At 45.4% G+C, this 20,812-nt stretch overlaps 1 protein-coding gene across 7 annotated transcripts in view; it reads right to left on the reverse strand.

Annotated features, from left to right (window-relative positions):
• CLEC16A (C-type lectin domain containing 16A) overlaps positions 1–20,812 on the reverse strand; it is a 209,475-nt gene that overhangs the window by 182,236 nt on the left and 6,427 nt on the right. For all 7 annotated transcript variants that reach the window (XR_012326118.1, XM_033840754.2, XM_073792306.1 and 4 more), the window contains exons 2-4: positions 14,685–14,813; positions 10,399–10,532; positions 1,672–1,820 (exon numbers count right to left, since the gene is read on the reverse strand). Coding sequence is in view for 6 of the 7 variants with exons in the window: in XM_033840754.2 (XP_033696645.1) it covers positions 1,672–1,820; positions 10,399–10,532; positions 14,685–14,813 (412 nt within the window). In the remaining variant the exon portion in view is untranslated. The remainder of the gene's footprint in view (positions 1–1,671; positions 1,821–10,398; positions 10,533–14,684; positions 14,814–20,812) is intronic.

Consider the following 20,812-nt stretch of genomic DNA (forward strand, 5'->3'; position numbering starts at 1 on the left):
GAACGCGAACAGCACACCTCTGGTCTCTGGACACGTTTAGTGAGCACCAACTGTGTGCCAGGCACTGGGCCGCACAATGTCCATCTTCCAAAGTGCCCCACACTTTGTGACTGGCAGCTAGGACTTCTCCCCTCTGAGGCCAGCTCTCGCCACTACAAATCTAGACAAAGAAAGTCAAGGTGCAGGCTGCTGCTGCCACATCCCGTGGAGACAGCTAGATGAATTTTGCCCGAACTCAGAGGAAATGTTTGGGACTATGGTCTGACTTCAAATACAGGCTGTGCAGCATGTGTGACCACCGATCAGAAGACACCTGCCATGCAGACAGCACATGGCCTCCAAGATGGCCCAATGACCCTCTCCTCCTGAAGTCACAACTTGTGCGTCCTCTCACGCTAAGTCAGGGCTGGCCTGTGCGGCCTAAAGATACAGTGGAAGTGATGGCATGTGGCTTCCAAGGCCGAGTCCTGAAAGGCATTACAGTTTGCCTTGGTCTCTTAGGATCGTTTGTTCTACGGGAAGCCAGCTGCCGTGCTGTGAGGACACTCAAGCAGACCCTGGAGGAGCCTGTGTAACCAAGGCCTGCCGCCGATGGTCAGCACCAAATGGTCAGCCATGTGAGCAAGCCACCTTGGAAGCAGATCCCCCGACCCTAACCCAGCCTTCAGATGACTGCAGCCTCGGAGAGACTGAGCCAGAACTGCCCTGCCAGCCCACTCCCCAACGTCAGACACACTGTGAGAGAAATGTGACAGAACTCTGACCTGCAAGACAGGAAAGGAAGTCTGCTGGGAGGCTTCTGGGAAAGAAGTTTTTTGGAAAGTTAGAAGGGGGCACAAGAAGGGATGTGATCTCATCAGGCTTTTCGGCAGTGGCATGTAAGTATGTGATGTTTGGAGCTCCTGCAGCCATCCTGAGACCATGAGGGGTTGAGCCTCAAGACAGATGCCAACTGTATGGTCAGCAGAGTAGGAAGATGGAAAAGCTTGGGTCACTGATGAAGTGGTCGAGCCACAGGATGAGCCAGCCCCAAGACAGCCAGCATCTGTACCTTTTGGAATGTGAGATAAATTGACCTGATTGTTCAAGCTCCTCTTCATTGTGAGAACAACAGTTACTTATTTATTTAAATTGTTAGTGATTCTCTCAAGGAATACCAGGGATTTTAGCTTATAAGGAATGGCAATGGGTACAGTTTTAGGGAGCCAGGTATATACTAGTTGCTTTGAAGACATCAGCTTATTTAATTCAACCCCTGGAAAACCCTCCAAGGTAGAAACTAACATCCCCATTTCTCAGATGAGGAAACTGAGGTTCAGAGGACTGGGACTTCTCTAAGGTCACACAGCAGGGAAGTGGCAAAGCTGGGCCTGACTGGAGTTCCTGTTTTGCCAACAGAGGAACACGACCCCAAGTTAATTTCTGGGCACTTCTCCCTACCAAGAGTATCATGCTCTCAGGTAGTGCAAATTGCATTTTACATTAAAAACGGAAAAGGTAGCTTGTTAAATAAAAAAGAAATTTAAAGCATGCCAAGGTCAAACAGTGTTGCTATGAAAATGAGGAAACAGTGAATGCATAAGTGCTTTGTAAACAGAGGCCACCCAGACCAAAGGGGCTGCTCTGATTGTCTAGCTTTCCACCCAAATGTGCCCCTCTGCAATTACTTACCTCATTGTAAAAGAAATGGACCGTGTGGTTGTTGAGTTTTAACGAAAGCGTTTTCAGGAACGATATATAATATGCCATAATCTCCTCATCAGAAAAGTCAAACTTATGGACAATGATAGAATTTACATAGTTATTAGAGAGCAAATAATCTAGAGGGAGAAAAAAAAACACAAAAGAAAACAGGTTAGTTAATTCATGCTGGAGGAAAGGCAAGCAGAGAAAGTCCAGGAACACGCAGATGACCATGAGAATGTATCAGTACTTGAACCAGTCAAGTTAATAGGGAGCAGCTTAACCTTTAACCAGCAAAGAAATCAGCCACCAGGTGTAGTCACTAGAAAGTTCAAGAGCAATGCCAGAGAAAAGTCGGGTCACCCTGCCTCCCACACCACAGAAAAGAACACTTGAGCATTTTCTTTCGTTGCTGGCAGAGTTCAACAAGAGAGCCAGGGGGTGGGGCAGACGAGCTGGTATTTGGGTATTTTCACAAACCACCCACGGATGAGGGTAAGCTGCACTGTATCTTATAAAAGCTGGCCCCATTTTGCCATCAAAAGTCACACTGTCACCCTCGAATGCCACAAAGGGCTCCGTGTGGTTTTTTCCTTCCCATAAGGCAACATGATTTCATAAAGGCCACTTGAGGCTGAACCTCCACTACCTGCCCAGCACCAGGCTGACTGCTTTACATTATCATTCACTGTCATGATGATGCTGCAGAGTGGGCCTTGTTTTCCTCATTTTGCAGATGAGTAAAAACTAAGGCTAATTACCTGCCCGAGGACACAGAGACAGTAAGTCAGAGATGGAATTCAAACTCAGGTCCGATGTCCTGTGTTAATACCATGCACTAATGGGGGCCAAGGATGAAAACTGGATGACGAGGCCCTGTGGGCACTGGAGCCACAGGAGAGCGGCTACCCCTGCTAAGCTCCCAGGGCCCAGCCCCTGCAGAAGTGCAGGCCCAGCGTGGTGAGAGCTTCCAACTGTGCAAAGGAAGCTGGAAAACACAGATCATAATGCTGTATCTTGGATGTTGAAATGTCAGCCACTAGATCAACTCATTCTGAAAGCTGTGCTGGCCAGTGAAAATGGGTCTACAGACCCACTGCGACCCATGGGCCCACTGTCTGCAATCTTGGTCTTGGGCCCTGGCCAGACACGTTATCCTCTGAGTCCTTACCAGACACCCTGCGAAGCCAGTGCTGCCATGCCCACTGTCTGCCTTTCGGGCTGCCAGCCTGTGAGCTCTGCACCATCCCAGCTGCCTCCCCACTGACAGGGAAAGGCAGGACGTGACCCACACATGTACCACGGGCAGACGCAGTGAGGCAGGGGAGCAGGATGGGGCACAGCCTTGCTACTCAAAGTCTGGTCGTGGGACCGGCAGCACAGGAGCTTGTCAGACGTGCGGAGGCTTGGGCCTCAGCCCTGGCCTCCCACTCAGATCTCTGGGAGGGCCCAGCACTCCGTGTGTTAAGAAGCCCTGCAGGGCTTCCTGTCATGCTCATATCTCAGAGGCACTGGGTTCAAAGGTAAACTTGGACCCACACTGCCTCTGTCACTTCCTAGCTGGGTGACCTTGGGCAAGACACTTACCTGCCCCAGCTTCCCTGTCTGAAAACAGGAACAAGAGGACCTTCCTCGTGGGGCAGGGCATTGTGAGGATTAAAGGAGATAATGCACAAAAAGCACTGAGGGCCGGAGGAGCACAGAGGGAGCACCCAATCACATGAGCTGCCGCCCCTCATCTTCTCACTAAAGCTTGGAGATTCCTAACCTCCACCACCAGTCCTCCGGTTACCATGACTGTTGTCCTTGGGGGGAACAGAAATAAACCGTTAAGTTTTATTTGGTGCCAAAGAGGTACCTAACTTAGGCCAATCACAGTATACTGAAAAGGCTAGAATCACCAAACACAACACTAAGAGCCATCCAGGAGCACGGGTCATGAGATGGGCCACAGCGTGGGCTGGGTGCTCCTCAGAACACAGTCTCAGAGCAGGCTTTGCAGGTAGGACGTCATGTCTGTAGTTTTCAAAATCTCCTAATTATAACAATTCCTGAGGTCAATCTTGGGGCCCACGTTAAGAGAGGAGGCAGTAGATCTGAAGTGGGGTCCTAAGAATTTTAATATGTTTAAAAATGAGGTTACACACACTATACAAAATCTATGGGATGCAGCAAAAGCAGTCCTAAGAAGGAAGCTCATAGCGATACAGCCCTTCCTCAAAAAAACAAGAAAAATCTTTAAAAAAAAAAAAAAACAAACAAAACCAACGTAACCTACCACCTAAAAGAACAAGAAGAAAAAACAAAACCTAAAGTCAGCAGAAGGAAGGAAATAATAAAGATCAGAGAGGAAATAAATAAAAGATAAAGAAAACAATAGGAAAAAAATATCTATAAAACCAAGAGCTAGTTTTTTGAAAGGATAAACAAAATCAACAAACCTCTGACTAGGCTCACCAAGAAGAAAAGAGAGAGAACCCAAATAAGAAAATAAGAAATGAAAGAAGAGAAATAACAACCGATACTGCAGAAAAACAAAAAAAACATAAGAGAATACTGTGAAGAGTTATATGCCAACAAAATGGACAACCTAGAAGAAATGGACAAGTTTCTAGAAACATACAGCCCACCAAAACTGAATCAAGAAGAAATAGATAGGGCTTCCCTGGTGGCACAGTGGTTGAGAGTCCGCCTGCCGAAGCAGGGGACACGGGTTCGTGCCCCGGTCCGGGAAGATCCCATATGCCGTGGAGCGGCTGGGCCTGTGAGCCATGGCCGCTGAGCCTGCGCGTCCAGAGTCTGTGCTCTGCAACGGGAGAGGCCACAACAGTGAGAGGCCCGCGCACCGCAAAAAAAAAAAAAAAAAAGAAGAAATAGATAATTTGAACAGACCGATCACTAGAAGTGAAATAAAATCTGTAATTAAAAAAACAACCAACCAAACAAAAAAGACTCCCTGCAAACAAAGGTCCAGGACCAGATGGCTTCACTGGGGAATTCTACCAAACATAAAAAGAAGAACTTACAGTGATCCTCCTCAAACTCTTCCAAAAGACTGTAGAGAAGGGAACATTCCCAAAGTCATTCTATGATGCCACCATGACCCTAATACCAAAATCAGACAAAGACACTAACAAAAAAGAAAATTACAGGCAAGTGTCTTTGATGAATATAGATGCAAAAATCCTCAACAAACTGAATCCAACAACATATAAAAAAGATCATACACCATGATCAAGTTGGATTCATCCCAGGGTCACAAGGATGATTCAACACATGCAAATCAATCACTGTGATATACCACATCAACAAAAGAAAAGACAAAAGCCACGTAATCATCGTAATCATCGCAGATGATAGATGATTAGATGTGGGAAAAGCGTTTGATAAAATTCAACATCCATTCATGATAAAAACTCTCACCAAAGTGGGTACAGAGGGAACATATCTCAACATAATTAAAGCCACTTATGACAAACCCACAGCCAACATGATACTCAATGGTGAAAAGCTGAAAGCCTTCCCACTAAATTCTAGAACAAGACAAGGATGCCCACTCTCACCACTTCTATTCAACATAGTATTGGAAGTCTTAGCCACAACAATCAGAAAAGAAAAAGAAATAAAAGGCATCCAAATTGGAAAGGAAGAGGTAAAACTGTCATTATATGCAGATGACATGATACTCTCTAAAGAAAACCGTCAAGATTCCATACAAAAACTATTAGAACTGATAAATGAACTCAGCAAGGTAGCAGGATACAAGATTAACATACAGAACTCTGTTGCATGTCTTTACACTAAAATGAAATATAAGAAGGAGAAAGTTAAAAAAAAAAAAGACAATCCCTTTTAAAATCATGTCAAAAAAATAATAATAAAATACCTAGGAATAAACCTGACCAAGGAGATGAAAGACTTATACGCTGAGAACTATAAAACATTGAGAGAAGAAACTGAAGATGCTTTAAAGAAATGGAAAGATATCCCATGCTCTTGGACTGAAGAATTAGTATTGTTGAAATGGCCATACTACCCAAAGCAATCTATAGATTTAATGTGATCCCTATCAAATTACCCATGACATCTTTCACAGAACTAAAACAAATAATCCTGAAATTTATATGGAACCACAAAAGACCCAGAATTGCCAAAGTAATCCTGAGGGAAAAGAACAAAGCTGGAGGCATAACCTTCCCAGACTTCAGACAATACTACAAAGCTACAGTAATCAAAACAGTGTGGTATTGGCCTAAAAACAGACATATGGATCAATGGAACAGAACAGAGATCCCAGAAATAAACTCACACACCTACAGTCAATTAACCTTCAACAAAGGAGGCAAGAAATACAATGGAGAAAAGACAGTCTCTTCAGCAAGTGGTGTTGAGAAAGCTGGACAGCCGCATGTAAATCAGTGAAGTTAGAACATACCCTCTCACCATATACAAAAATAAACTCAAAATGGCTTAAACACTTAAATATAAGACATGACACCATAAAACTCCTAGAAGAAATCATAGGCAAAACATTCTCTGACATAAATCATACCAGTGTTTTCTTAGGTCAGTCTCCCAAAGCAACAGAAATAAAAGAAAAAACAAACAAATGGGACCTAACCAAACTCATAAGCTTTTGCACAGCAGAAGAAACCATAAACAAAACGAAAGACAACCTATGGAACGGGAGAAAATATTTGCAAACAGTGTGACCAACAAGGGCTTAACTTCCAAAATATACAAACAGCTCACACAGCTCAATATCAAAAAAACAAACAACCAAATCAAAAATTGGGCAGAAGACATACAGATGGCCAACAGCCACATGAAAAGATGTTCAACGTTGCTAATTAGAGAAATGCAAATCAAAACTACAACGAGGTATCACCTCACTCCAGTCAGAATGTCAATCATCAAAAAGTCTACAAATAACAAACCCTGGAGAAGGTGTGGAGAAAAGGGAACCCTCCTACACTGTTGGTGGGAATGTATATTGGTGCAGCCACTATGGAGGACAGTATGGAGGTTCTTTAACAAACTAAAAATAGAACTAGCATATGACCCAGCAATTCCACTCCTGTGCAGCATATACCTGGAAAAGATGAAAACTCTAATTCAAAAAGACACATGCACCCCAACGTTCACAGCAGCACTATTTACAAAAGCCAAGACATGGAAGCAATCTAAGTGTCCATCAACAGATGAATGGATAAAGATGATGTGAGATAGATACATACACACACACACACACACACACACACACACACACACACACACACACACACACACAGGAATATTACTCAGCCATAAAAAAGAATGAAATACTGCCATTTGTAGCAACAAGGATGGACCTAGAAATTTTCATACTAAGTGAATTAAGTCACACAGAGAAAGACAAATACCCTATAATATCACTTATATGTGGAATCTAAAAAAATGATACAAATGAACTTATTTACAAAATAGAAACAGACTCACAGACATAGAAAACAAACTTATGGTTACCAAAGGGGAAAGGGGGGTGGGGGAGGGATAAATTAGGAGCTTGAGATTAACAGATACACGTGACTATATATAAAATAAATAACAAAGACCTACTGTATACCACAAGGAACTATATTTAATATCTTGTAAAAAAAATGAAGTTACATATATCACAAATCTAAAGCTTGATATATGTGAAAATGTACATATATATGAATCTTAAGTACTCATACCTGTGTGTGTGTGTATATATACATATATATATGTATATACACACACACGCACACATCTCACAAACCTTAGGTGTCCAGCTTGATGAATTTTTGCAAATAAATACACCACCCAGATCAGGCAGTGCATTTCCAGCTCCCCGAAAGGTCCCTCACACCCCTACCCCGTCAATACTCTCTTCCCAAAGCCAGCCCCTAGCCTAACTTCCAGCACCACAGACTCGCTTTGCCTGATCTTGAACTTCATATACATGGACTCATACAGGAAGCTCCCTCTGGTGTCTGGCCTCTTTCACTCATCACCACATCTCAGTTATCCATGTTGCTGCATGTGTGCTAGCAGTGCATTCCTTTTTCTTCCTTCCTCCTATATAGTATCCTGTTCCTTGAACAGTCCACAATCTACCCACCCAGAATCCACACCTGTAACAACCAGCCAGGTGATGCTGATGCCTCGAGCACTTCTTTTCATGCTGTCTTGCCAGCTGTGGTTGGCTGGGGATGAATGGGCTTGCCGGAGAAGGAATGTTAGCCCCACTGTGACTGGCTAGTGGCTGCCGGGCCACCAGGGGCACAGACGCCTATGCTGGCAGCTTGAGATGTGCAAGCTCGGGCTTCTCGGCTGCAGTCTTGAAGTGGAAGAGCCACACGCTCCCATCCTTCCCCAGCAGGGACTTTACCAGGGCCTCCACGACATGACTCTGTGGTTGGTGAGGCCACCATGGGGGTGGCGGAGATGCCTCTATTAATCGACTGGGATTTTTCTACTACCCCCTTACTGTGTGGCCAGCTTTCTGTGGTCTCTTTTTATAATAAACCCAGGAGTCTATAAGTAATCTCAGGCTCTCAGGCCTTCTGTCACGTAGGTCACCAAACCCAACAGGCAACAGGTGCACTCGTGAAATGGCTGCTTGTAATAATGAAAACCCGGAAACCACCTAAACGCCCATGGTCACGTTAAATAAGTTATGGCCCAGCAAGACGCAGCTCTTAAACCAAACAAGGTAGGGATGCATGAACGGACAATATGAAAAATCTAAGATACGCTAGTAAGTTGGGAAAAATAAAACAAACAGCAAAATGGTATGTGTCCACTGAACTTTTAGGGTGAGATTCTATAGAACTTTTGCTTTCTACAGTTTTTTAATGTTTGATTTTTGTTGTTGTTGTTGTTTTATAATGAGGACATTTTCTCTCTATAATTAGAAAATAAAAAAAAAAGCAAAACTCACCCATCCTTCTCACCCCCATACATCCAAGTTCTGTAAACTGTGAGTAATTTCTGCTGCTTTGGCAGGCCTTATGAAAGCACTCCCCTGTATGGCCAGCAGCATCTGCCTGGGTTTTCTTATAGCACAGCACCCTTTTTAGTCCTAGTATAAGAAAGGCCACATGATCCAGAAAGCCCAGAATTTTCAACCCCCTCTTCAATCCAGTAGCCCTGGGGTTAGCTGGGTTATCAGAAAACAGTCATTTGGGGGAATGCTGGATTTCATGATAAAACCAACTCTAACTGGACACTTCCACCTGCCAGACCCGATCCTACACTCTGCACACCCACTGTCACACTCAATCCTCAAACCACTCTAATCACCAGGTACTAGCATTATCTCTCCTTCACAGATGCAGAAACTGCAGCTTGGACAGTTCACTCCCCAGAATACACCTGGGGTGTTTGCGGCAGAACCAGGGCTCAGAACTGCTTGGGTCTGAGTCCATGGCCCGTACCAGCGAGCTGGGTCTTCCCCTCTCGGAGTTTTCAGAAACCACATGCAACTGATATCCAGGGTAACAAAAGCTGTTGGGAAACCACTCAGGGAGAGTGAGTCAACTCACATTTGGCAACTCACAGACGTGGGGAAGCGCGTAAGGAGAGTCTCCTGGGACAGCAGCACCATCTAGTGGCCATCACTCTGCAGCTCTTTCCTATCCCTCCCTCCTCCCTCCTCAGGAGGAATGCCACCATCTCTACCTCTCTCCACCCATCAAAAACTTTTTAAAACCTGTCTTGGGGACCTAGGGCCTGCCTGTGGCATAGACATTCCATCACTTGTCTTCTCTTCCCTGCTTCCTGCAGGCAGGGCCTGGGGCTTGGTGCAGTCATCTTGGAAAATAAAACTCGTGATCAAGCCCGGATGATTAGGAGCTAAACCAGGGTTTCTAACCCTCGGCACTGTTGACATTTTGGGCTAACTAATCCTTTATTGTTGGGGGCTGTCCTGTGTGTTGTCCCTGGTCTCTACCCACTAGATGCCAGTAGCACCCGCCCCCCAGGAATGTCTCCAGACACTGACAAATGTCCACTGGGAGCACAGTCACCCCCAGCTGAGGACCACTGAGCTAGCTCACCTGGGCTGAAACCCATTCTCAATTCCTGCTTGCTAGAGCTGTCACCTGGGGCCAGTGACTCAAACTCTCTAGGTGTTAAATGAGGGCACTGACAGCACCTGCCTCGCAGGTTGGTTGTTTCAGACAAGATCGAGGGCCGGGAAGAGGCTCTGAGTCACACCCTTGTCAGTCGGGCAGTGGGACTGAAGCAGGCAGGTCAGGGGCCAAAGCCACACCCTTCGGTGACTGTATTTGGAGATGCAGCCTTTCAGGAGGTAATTAAGGTTAAATGAGGTCATAGGGTGGGGCCCTGATCCGAGAAGACTGGTGTCCTTCGAAGAAAAGGAAGAGAAACCAAAACTCTCCCTCTCTCCATGTGCACAGAGGAAAGAACACATGAGGACACAAAGAGAATGTGGCCATTTGCAAACCAGGAAGAGAGGCCTCACCAGAAACCCTGATGGCACCATGATCTTGGACTTCCAGCCTACAGAACTATGAGAAAATAAATTTCTGTCGTCTAAGCTGCCCAGCTGGGTAGTTTGCTATGGCAGCCCAAGCACACCAAGACACACAGTAAGCACAGACATTCAAACAGCAACATGAATGCCACGGCAAACGACACGCAGCTGACACTCAGAGGTGCAGAGGCAAGTGTCAGGACTGTCCTTACAAAGTGAGGTCTCGTGACTGATATTCTCGAAGAGGATGTTCAAGGTCTGCAGCAGCTGAACGCACACGTAGCGGCCTGACTTCTGCCGCAGGATGTTCAAGAAGAAGACGAACATGTTCTTCTCCAGGAAGAAGCTGGGGAGAGAATGGGAAAGTGTCAGTGGTCTGCTTCTACACGTGGGAATGCATGTCATCCTCTGGTTGCACGCCCAGCACACGTGTGTGCACCTGAACAAAGGCATCCGCAGAGCAGCCAGATCACACCACCCGTGTGGCCTCGGCTTCTGCGATACCCAGCTCCCACGATGCTGTCCTCCATCAAGAAAAACGCGACCTTTCAGACTCTCTTCCCGGAACGTGAGAACAGTGCTGATTCTGGGAAGCAGTGATTTCTGACAGAGTGGGAAAGATCTTTCCCGACTAAATGATTACACAGTGACCTACCTACACTTATAAACCCAACAAGCAGCATTTTCCATCCAATATTTTATAAGCTCAGTTTTCCTCACTAAAGCCTCTTTCCTTTGCTTTCATAGCTTTGAGTGCTCACCAACAACCTGGGAACCAGAGTAATTCCCTACAAAGGGGTAAGATCATGCTGAATATTAAGAGTTTGGGTTTCTCAATTAACAAGTTTGTCATTTCCACATCTAGGGTATGAGAACTGGAAGGAAAGAGAAGGTGCTGATGTGGTCATGGGACCCCAGCCGGTCCCCAAGTCTGCTTTGCCCTTTTTGTCCTGGACGGGACATTTGTCTACATGCAGCCTGGGGGCAATGACTTCGGGAGGCACACATTGGCTCTTTTAGTCTTGAAATGCAGACCCCCTAATGCCTGTCTTTAAAGGAAGAAAATGACGTTTCTAGTTTGGTGTTCTCTGTATTCACGCTAAGACCAGATGATCTCTCATCTGGGATACTCAGAACAATTCCCGGCAGTCCCGTGGGTCTGTTGGTTGACTCAGTGTTGGGTCTCCCTCTTCCCTCTGCTGTCAAGTGGCAGGAACATGGGCCTGGCACTTGCTCAGTGCTGCAGATCTTCTGTTTGAATCCATGAAAGGGTAAATGAATAAATAAATATGACCTTAAAGAGACCTCTAAATTATTTTCCAACTCTGATTCTGGGAGCCCGTGTGCCTACAAACGCCATCCATGTTGATCCCCAGAATATTTCATTCATTGGACCTATCGTGTCTTCCTTTGCGGCAGGTTGTACAAAGCACTGACTCCCAAGTATCACCCAACAAGCTCACTGCAGCCCAAGACCGACTTGGGAACTTGTTAAAATGCTTGTACCTACATCTTGCCCAGGGGTAGATTCCGTAGGTCTAGTGTGAAATCCAGGAGCCTGGATTTTTAAAACTCCCTAGGGTAGTAAGGGGCTCCGTGGAAAAGTGGCTAATTCTAGGGCTGGGGCAGATAAAATGCAAGATGAGCCTGGAGCACCTCAGAGTACCAGAAAGTAAGGAAGTGCTCCAAAAACCAAAAGGATGGGGCTGAGGCAAAGGGACACAGGAAGCAGCCTGAAAGAGCTCCTAGTGCCTGAAGCTGGAACAATGCCAGCAAAAAAATAAATAACGTAGTATTGGATTATAACCCAGAGGATAAAATAAATATCCATGAGTCCATATTGATATACATGTGCCTTGCAGATACTGTGTTTTTTTTTACAGATTGAAGGTTTGTGGTGACCTTGTGTTGAGCAAGTCTATTGGCGCCATTTTCCCAACAGCATTATTTTTTAACTGAGGTATGTACATTGTTTCTCAGACACAATGCTATTGGACACTTAACAGACTACAGTACAGTGTAAACGTAACTTTTATATACAGTGGGACACCAAAAAAATTCATGTAACTCGCTGTACTGCAATATTCGCCTGATGGCGGTGGCCTGGAACCAAACCTGCAAGATCTTCAAGGGATGCATATAAATAAATGATTGAATAGATAAATAAATGAGGAGAAGAGACAAACCTTCCACGAAGAAAAATTTCAAACAGTGTATGTAGAGACTCCCCCCTTTACGAAGGTGGAGCTTAATTCCCACGCCCCCAAGGTCCAGGTGGGCTGAACTTAGCAACTCACTTTCGGAGACTACTGTAGGGGAGGGGGAAAGAGTAACTTTAAAGTAAAAAAGCCTGGCAGACACCACCTGAGCCAAGTGATCAGGTTAACCTCTCCAGGAATCATGTGGATATCAGGAACGCTGACATTCTGGGATGGGAAGGACACTTCCCCTCTGTGACACTCTTCCCCAAAATTCCCAGGCTAATCGGGAGTGAAACCCAGATTGGGGGACATTCTACAGGACAGCTGGTCAGTACTTCTCAAAACTATCAAGGTCATAAAAAACAGGAGAAGACTAAAACACTGTCACAGGACACTGGGGAGACGCGACAACTAAAATGACTGTGGGTGCCTGGATTGGGATCCTGGAGCAGAAAGAGGATGTTAATGGAAAAACTGATAAATTCCAAATCAAGTCTGGAGTTGATGTAATGGTGATGTTTTAAGAAATGCACTCTAGTCATATAAGATATTAACAGGGAAACGGTGTGAGGGGTAAATGGGAACTTTCTGTACAATCTAAATCTAAAATTATCCCAAACTTAAAAATGGATTAAAAACAAGCTCTCTTGGGGCCTCTTTGGGGCAGTGATTTAAGAATAACTGGGCCTCTAAGAGCTCGGTAGTTTTTCTAAGACGACGGATGGACTCGGCCATTCTAGTAAAGGTGACGTGGTTTCTAATCTTTAACCCAAGGGTCTTTCTCATTTCCATAAACAGATATCAAGCAACCAACAAATAGTAAATTCCCCATGGATCCTGAAAGGCAACTAGTCCCGTATATGAGCAACACCTATTTATTACTCGTGTTTTCCCTTGGGGAACTCAGCCAGTGTCACAGGCCTGCATTTTAAACAATTTGCATTTTCCACAAGTAGCTCCATATTAGCTAACCTCGCTGACGAAAATATAGAGCTATCCAGAAAATCACAATATCTAATAAGAAGCCAGGTTGGAATGGAACACCTGTATTTGTTTTAAATGTGTTTTTTAAGTGGCCTCAACACTTATAATTGAGATCATTTTATATAAAAATAAAATCTGTGTTTGGTGGTTGTCATAACCCTAATCCTTCTGCACTCAGATGCTGGGACAGGTCTGTTGAGGAAAGTAGTTCATGGGTTACGGTCTTTGCTTTTTAACTGTCCAATAGGGACACCCTTTTTTTTAAATAAATTTATTTAGTTATTTATATTTTATTTTTGGCTGCATTGGGTCTTCATTGTGGCGTGTGGGCTTTCTCTAGTTGCGGCGAGCGGGGGCTACTCTTCGTTGTGGTGCATGGGCTCTAGGCGCGTGGACTTCAGTAGTTGTGGCACGCGGGCTCAGTAGTTGTGGCTCACGGGCTCCAGAGAGCAGGCTCAGTAGTTGTGGCGCACGGGCTTAGTTGCTCCGTGGCATGTGGGATCTTCCCGGACCAGGGCTCAAACCTGTGTCCCCTGCATTGGCAGGCGATTCTTAACCACTGTGCCACCAGGGAAGTCCCAATAGGGACACCTTTTAAAATGATCATTTGCTAACATTTCTTGAGTGCCTAACTCTGTAACAGGCACTGGGCAGGGAACTTGCTCTCTCTCACTTAAAGATGAGCAAACTGAGGCGGGCCTGAGACTCTTCACCTAGGAAGTATGAGAGTGAGGAGAAATCCCTCCATGGGCTCTAGGTGTGAGCCGTTTGACCTTGAGCATAAAAAGCGGGGGGGAATAGGATAAGGATGGGCATGGGGATAAAGATGGGGAAGGGGATGGGGATGATGATGGTCCTCTACCCTCGGGTAGTTGGGAGACTTAGAAGGATTATCTCATCAAGAGCTCAACACTGTGGCCACCCATCAGTAAACACAATCAATGTTAGCCCTTAGTGTCTCCACCTGGGGAAGGGTCTTTTCAGTTCACTTAGAATCTAACTACTCAAGACATTTTCTCCTTCCTTTGGGGGAGATAATCAGACATTACTTGGAAAATTATCCATGATCTTTTCAAATTTTTCTAGGGACACTGTTTTCCATAACTTCCCCATTTTCAGCAGGCCTTTTTACAGTGTTTCAAGGACATTTTAGAGAGACAGAGAGAGAGACAGAGAGGGAGAGAGACAGATATCTGTGCAGGACCAAATTGGCATCAAACCCTGACATCATCAGGAATGACTCATGGTACACATTTAGAAAATTATTCAAAGGAAGAAGAAGAATCAAAAAGCAAAAAACCAGAAACCCTTACTCAAATACAGAGCTGTCATTCTGATCCCCCCAGATCAGAATCTCGGTGATGGATCGGATGGTCTCCACCAGCAGGTTCCTGTTCTGTTCTGTGACGGTGGTGTTTTTGGTCAAAACGTGGTACAGATATCTGAGAGAAAGGAAAAGAAAAGAGAACTAAAGGTTACCAGTTGAAATGTAAGCCAAGCTCAGTGACCATTAGCAACATTTTAGGGACAATTTGGCTGTGCTTTTTACAGACACAGTTGTTAGCACAATTCCCATTTAGAAGAGACATAACTCACCACCCGAGAAAAATGGCAGACAATGCTTCGAAGTGTTCAATAACCAGGGACACACCAACCCAAACTGAGGCAAGACTGTCAAGCTTTTGAAGACAACCATCCTCAAACTCCAGTGTGTGCAAGAGAATGACCTGGAGAGCTGGACAAAGCGGGGCCACTGAGCCCACCGGAGACTCAGATTTAGCGGCACTGAGGGAAGACCAGGCACCGGCCTTTTTCACTCTCCTGGGTGATTCTGACGCTGGCGGAGCAAGTGGAGACACACGGCTCAGTGCCAAAAGCCTAAGACCCGCTGCCTGGCTGATGCAGAGATCAGACGTGGAGTCACACAGCAGGGAGGGTGGTCCCAGAGCCAGTGGCTGGGGCACAAATCAGGTGCCGTCATGATCACCCTTGGAATGCCCTTAATCCCCCATGAAGCACAGAACTGATGGCTCAGATGAAGCAGGTGGCTTGCAGTTCAAGGGCACAGCTCTTATTTGCTGTGTACAGAGTAAAGTGAAGTGGGTTTGAGAGGCGATGGCCATGTATTCAATACTTCACCCACCTGAATGTGCAGGGACGGGCGGGCCCGGCCTAGTCCTGAAGGCCCTCTGCCGCTGGTGAGGGCAAAAGCCAAAGAATCGCAGAGGCCGCTCCTGAGCGGTGTGGGGACTAGCAGCCTGGCCGATGCCCTGGGAGCGCCACCTGGCACGGTTTTAAGAGTGTCTCCAGGGCCGGCAGACTGAGGCAACTTCAGTTGTCACGGCTTGGGAAGGAAAAGGGGGCAGCAAGAGGGAGTGACTCAGGAGTATTCACTTCCCGACTTCTTTCCTGGCCACCTTCAGTTTGGGGGTGGGGGACTGGCGAGAGAAAGGCAGGGAAAGGCTAGATAGGTCATACCATTGACGATCTCTAAAAATGGGTAGGGTGTAAAGAGGTAGAATCTTGCAAATGGAACCACAGGGGCCATCTGCTGCTTTAGGGGGTTTTAGTTATTAGTGCTTGTGCTGTTTGTCTAAAGACACACTATAATCATTTTTTTAATCATTTAGTTAATCTAATTAATTAAAACTACATGCAACTTTTAACATGCAGTAACTAGCATAGCTCTCCCAAAACAGAACTCTCTAGCACCTGTGCCCAAATCCACCGGCAGGGCTGTGTGTGTGGGGGGGTGAGGCCAGTGGTCCCCTGTGATTAGGTGACTCCACAGCACTGACCCACCCTGGGATGAATCCAGTGGACCCACTCATGAATCTACATCTCCATCTTGCCTCGAGTGCCTCTTCCTCAAAAGGCTCAAAGAGCAGAGTTTTTCAAACTGTGGTTCACAGGCCTCCTACATCAGAATCACCTGCTTAAGGTGCAGATTCTGGCTTCCGACCCCGGACTCCCAGAATCTGAGCCCTGGGTGCAGGGTCCCAAATCTGCATTTTGAAGGAGCTCCCACTCTTGTTTCAGAGCAACGGCATCACTCACGCCATGGCCGTCAGTGACACTGCCCATGTAGTGAACAGTACGCCCCCCACCTGCTGTGACAGGCGTTGTTGGCAACATGGGGAGAGGCGGATTCTCCCCAGTCTGGTGTTTCCTTCTGCGTAGAGGACAACATGCATTATCACCTCACTATCACACTCCTGGCCCAGGAGGCAGCAGCCTGGGTAAGTGGGTCCGCTCTGAAGACCCCCAATAGGGATAGGAGAGGTTAAAATCTTGACGATCAGCCCTGACTTCTATTCACTGTGCTTTCTGCCTGAAATACCCTTGCTGCCCTGACCAACCAGCAAACTCTTACTCATATGTCGAAACCCAGCTCAGGCATCTCTTGGTGAAGCCTTCTCTCTGGCACCTCTGTACCCATATGCATTTGCTGCTGCACAGACCACCCTGATTGGCAATGATCTGCCTCCTTTACTAGACCTGAGCTCCTCAAGGTCAGGAACATCATCTTATTGATCTTGGTGACCTCAAAAGACTCCAGAATGTCTGGAACACAGTAGGCGCTAAATAAATGCTGAATGGGGGAAGGGTAAGGGACCATCTCCATGAATATGAGGTAGATCAGAGCATACAAGACCAAACATAGTCAAGGGGCCAAATGCCAAACACAGCAAGTAGTGGAACAGAGCGGTAGTGAAGAGTTCAAACATTTGGAGTCCAGTAGACAGACCTGGGCTTGATTCCTGGCCCTGTCTCTTCCTATAAGTGGCCTTGGACAAGGCACTTCACCTCTCTGGGCGTCAGCTTCTACAACCATCAAGGCCTCCTTGCTGGACTGGTCCAGAGATTTGATGTGATACCACATAGAAAGAGCTGAGCATGGTGCCTGGCACACAGTAAGCGCTCAACGGATGCAGGGCTAGCTGCTGCTACTATTATTATAAGGTGGTTGTTATGAGGGGGGCTATTAAAATCATTATTACATTATACAAAGAATATTCCAAGAAGGTAGGAAGGAGAGATCAGGTTGGATCCAAACAGTCATGAAAAGAGGACTTCACTGCAGGAGTTATGGGAAGGTCCAGAGAAACCAGAGCAGGAAGTGGAACGTTTGGTATTAGCTGGGTGATGTCAAGCAAGTTACTTAATCTCTGTACCTCAGTTATCTCACCTGTAAAATAGGAGAGGCAATAGCACCTAAATACTTTAGTACCTACCTATCATGGTGTCATTAGGAACAAACAAGTAAAAAGGTAGACAACTAACCTGGCAGTTCCCGTGGATGACACAAGTGCCGGCTATTACTGTTATCATTGCCTTCACTAAATAACCCCTCAAAAAAATTCTAGTAACTATGAGGAGGCCCTTACAGACAAACCCAGGGTAAGGGGAGGGTGTTAAGTCTTGAAAAGAAGATTCTAGGCGCTCCCATGTGCGGTGCATGGCCTACATGCCTGGCCCTGTGTGCCGGCCTTCCTGTGACCCTCACACTCGCAGTAACCTGGGGCTGTGCACATCACTAGCACGGCACAGGCCAGGACAGGAACTGAGGGACGCTCGCTCAGCAGCTCATCTGCAGCCAAAGGGCAGAGGCTGGCTCAGAGGGCTCCAGCCAATCCCCCACCTCGGCAGGGCTTAATGCGCTCTGCCTTTCTCAGTGGCGCCATCTGCTGGCATGTGGTGATGCCGCACCAGGGTTTCACCGCATGACCACGCATGAAGTTGGGTGTCTTTTCACATGTTCAGAGCCATTTAAATATCTACTTTTGTGAGGTGTCTGTGAAAGTTTTTTGCCCATTTTTTCTAGGTAGAGAGCCTTTTTCTTATTAATTTTATGGAGTTTATGCATTCTGAATACAAATCCTTTACTGGATATACCTATGGCAAACATTTTCTCTGAATGTGGCTTGCCTTTTCACTCTCTTTACAGTGGTCTTTCGATGAGCAAAAGTTCCTAATTTTAATGCGGTCCAGTTTATCAATCTTTCCCTTGGACAGTGTTTTTTGTATCAACCTTAAGACCTCCTTACCTACCCCAAGGTCATGAAGAAATGCTGTTTTCTTCTTTTAAAAAGTTACTATTTTACCTTTCACATTTTGACTTAGAGTACATTTGAAACTCATTTTTGTGTATGGTGTAAGATACTGGCCAAAATTCATTTCTTCCATATGACTATCTAGTTGATTCAGCATCATCTACTGAAAAGGTCCTCATTTCTCCAAAGCACACCGATGTCACTGTTGCCATTAATCAGGTGACCACGCATGGGACTCTTTCTGGATGCTCTAGTTCCACTGATCTATCTGTTTACCTTTGTGCCAACACCATGCTGTCTGATCACTGTAGCTTTATAATAAATCTTGCAATGTGATAATGTAAGTCTTCCAACTTCTTTCCTTTTGTTTTTCTTTTATTATTATATTGGCTATTCTTGGTCCTTTGAATTTCCATATATATTTTAAAATCACCTTCTCAATTTCCACAAAAATACCTGCTAAGATTTCCTTTAAGACTGCCCTAAACCTATAGCTAAATACAGAGAGAACTGACATCTTTTGGAGAGTGTAACATGATGACATTTACATTTCCTTCAAGGTTTGCTGGATAGGGGGCTTGCACATCTTTTGTGAGATTTATTCCTAGGTATTTGATGGGTTTTTTGATGCTGTTGTAAATGGGAGTGTTTTAAAATACTCATTTTCTAAATGTTTGTTGTTGGTAGATGGAAACACCCGCTGGATCTCAAGCTCTAAATTCCCACCGCACTGGCTCATCTTTTTGCCCTCACGATGCCCTAGCACACTGTTTCAGGTAATCTTTTTGGAAGAGACCCTCAATATATGTTTGCTTAAATGTAGTGGGGGGAGAAAGGAAAGAAAGCTGAATGGATTAAAGATTAATATTTTAATGCTGCGTCTAATTCCAGGACTTTGGAAGCTCAAGTAATTCACTACCTCAGAGATACTAATATAGTTTAATAACTTTCTGGTCTTAAACGTAACACTCATTTTAGAAAGGTTGGAAACCTCAACAACAACAAAAAGAGAAACGGCAATTGTCAATCATGCCACTGCCCAGAGATGACCACTGCTGGAGTTGCAATCTATTTCCTTGGGTCTTTTTCTTTCCTATGGATATTAACATAGTTGAGCTCATGCTGTATGTCCATTACCATGCCCATCTTTCTTCCCACCTCTGGCTAAAATAAAAGCATTTTTGTTATTGGCAACTGTTCTCAAGCATCAGTAGTGACTACGTAGTACACCACTAAAAGGACGGCACAGCAGTTCCTGGGCATTAGATTCCTAATCGTTCAGATGATCAACAAGCTAACAGCCATCTCTATGTGCAAAGCTGTGTTCCCTATCTAGATAAGATTCCAAGGACAGTGACAGATTTTTCTCTTACAATGATAGTAACTGCTACAATGATAACATTTTCTCTCAAACTCTATGTGTGTATATTTTTACCATCATCATCATAAAAACAGTTGCAGCCTCCTGGGCTTCCCTGGTGGTGCAGTGGTTGGGAGCCCGCCTGCCAATGGAGGGGACACGGGTTCAAGCCCTGGTCCGGGAAGATCCCACATGCCGCAGAGCAACTAAGCCTGTGCGCCACAACTACTAAGCCTGCGCTCTAGAGCCTAGAGCCAGCCTAGAGCCCATGCTCCACAACAAAGAGAGGTCACTGCAATGAGAAGCCCGCGCACCACAGCAAAGAGTGGCCCTCGCTTGTTGCAACTAGAGAAAGCCTGCGTGTAGCAATGAAAACCCAACGCAGCCAAAACTAAATTAATTTTTTAAAAAATAAATAAATATAAAAACAGTTGCAGTCTCCTATTGCCAGGTCCTGTTCTGAATGCTTCAGATGTGTTCACTCATTAAACCCTTACAACAATCCTGCAGGGCTGATGATCTGGGGAGCTGAGGCTCTGGGAGGCTAGGACCCACCCAGAGTCCCAACACAAGGACAGGGCACCCAGGCAGTAACCCCGTGCTTGTAACCATTATAGTACAGAAGATGCAAACAATGAGTTAAATGGTTTTATTAGCCAAGCATTTCCATGAAGTTAAGAATGCCTAGCACACAAGACAACCAAATAAACAAACTGAAAAGGCATGACAACACGTATCAGATCTCAAGATAAGTGCTTATCACTGACCCTTATTCCACTTTATTGGAAGAGAGCCGGCATTATCATATCTCCAGAGGAAGTTCTGCAGAATGTAGAATCCCAATTTCAGACTCTTGCACATGAGCAAACTTTACTTTGAGAGAAAAGCTTAGGAGTTTGAAGCACCTGGAGACAGAAAAACTGCAGCCTGTTACCAACGTGCAACCAATACATTAGAGGCTCATCACCAAGGACCACGGACTGTAAACAAATCCTTCCTCCACAGACTCTGCTTTCTCAAGAGACTC

The sequence above is a fragment of the Tursiops truncatus genome, chromosome 15 (genome assembly GCF_011762595.2).
Source record: "Tursiops truncatus isolate mTurTru1 chromosome 15, mTurTru1.mat.Y, whole genome shotgun sequence".
Taxonomy (NCBI): Eukaryota; Metazoa; Chordata; class Mammalia; order Artiodactyla; family Delphinidae; genus Tursiops; species Tursiops truncatus.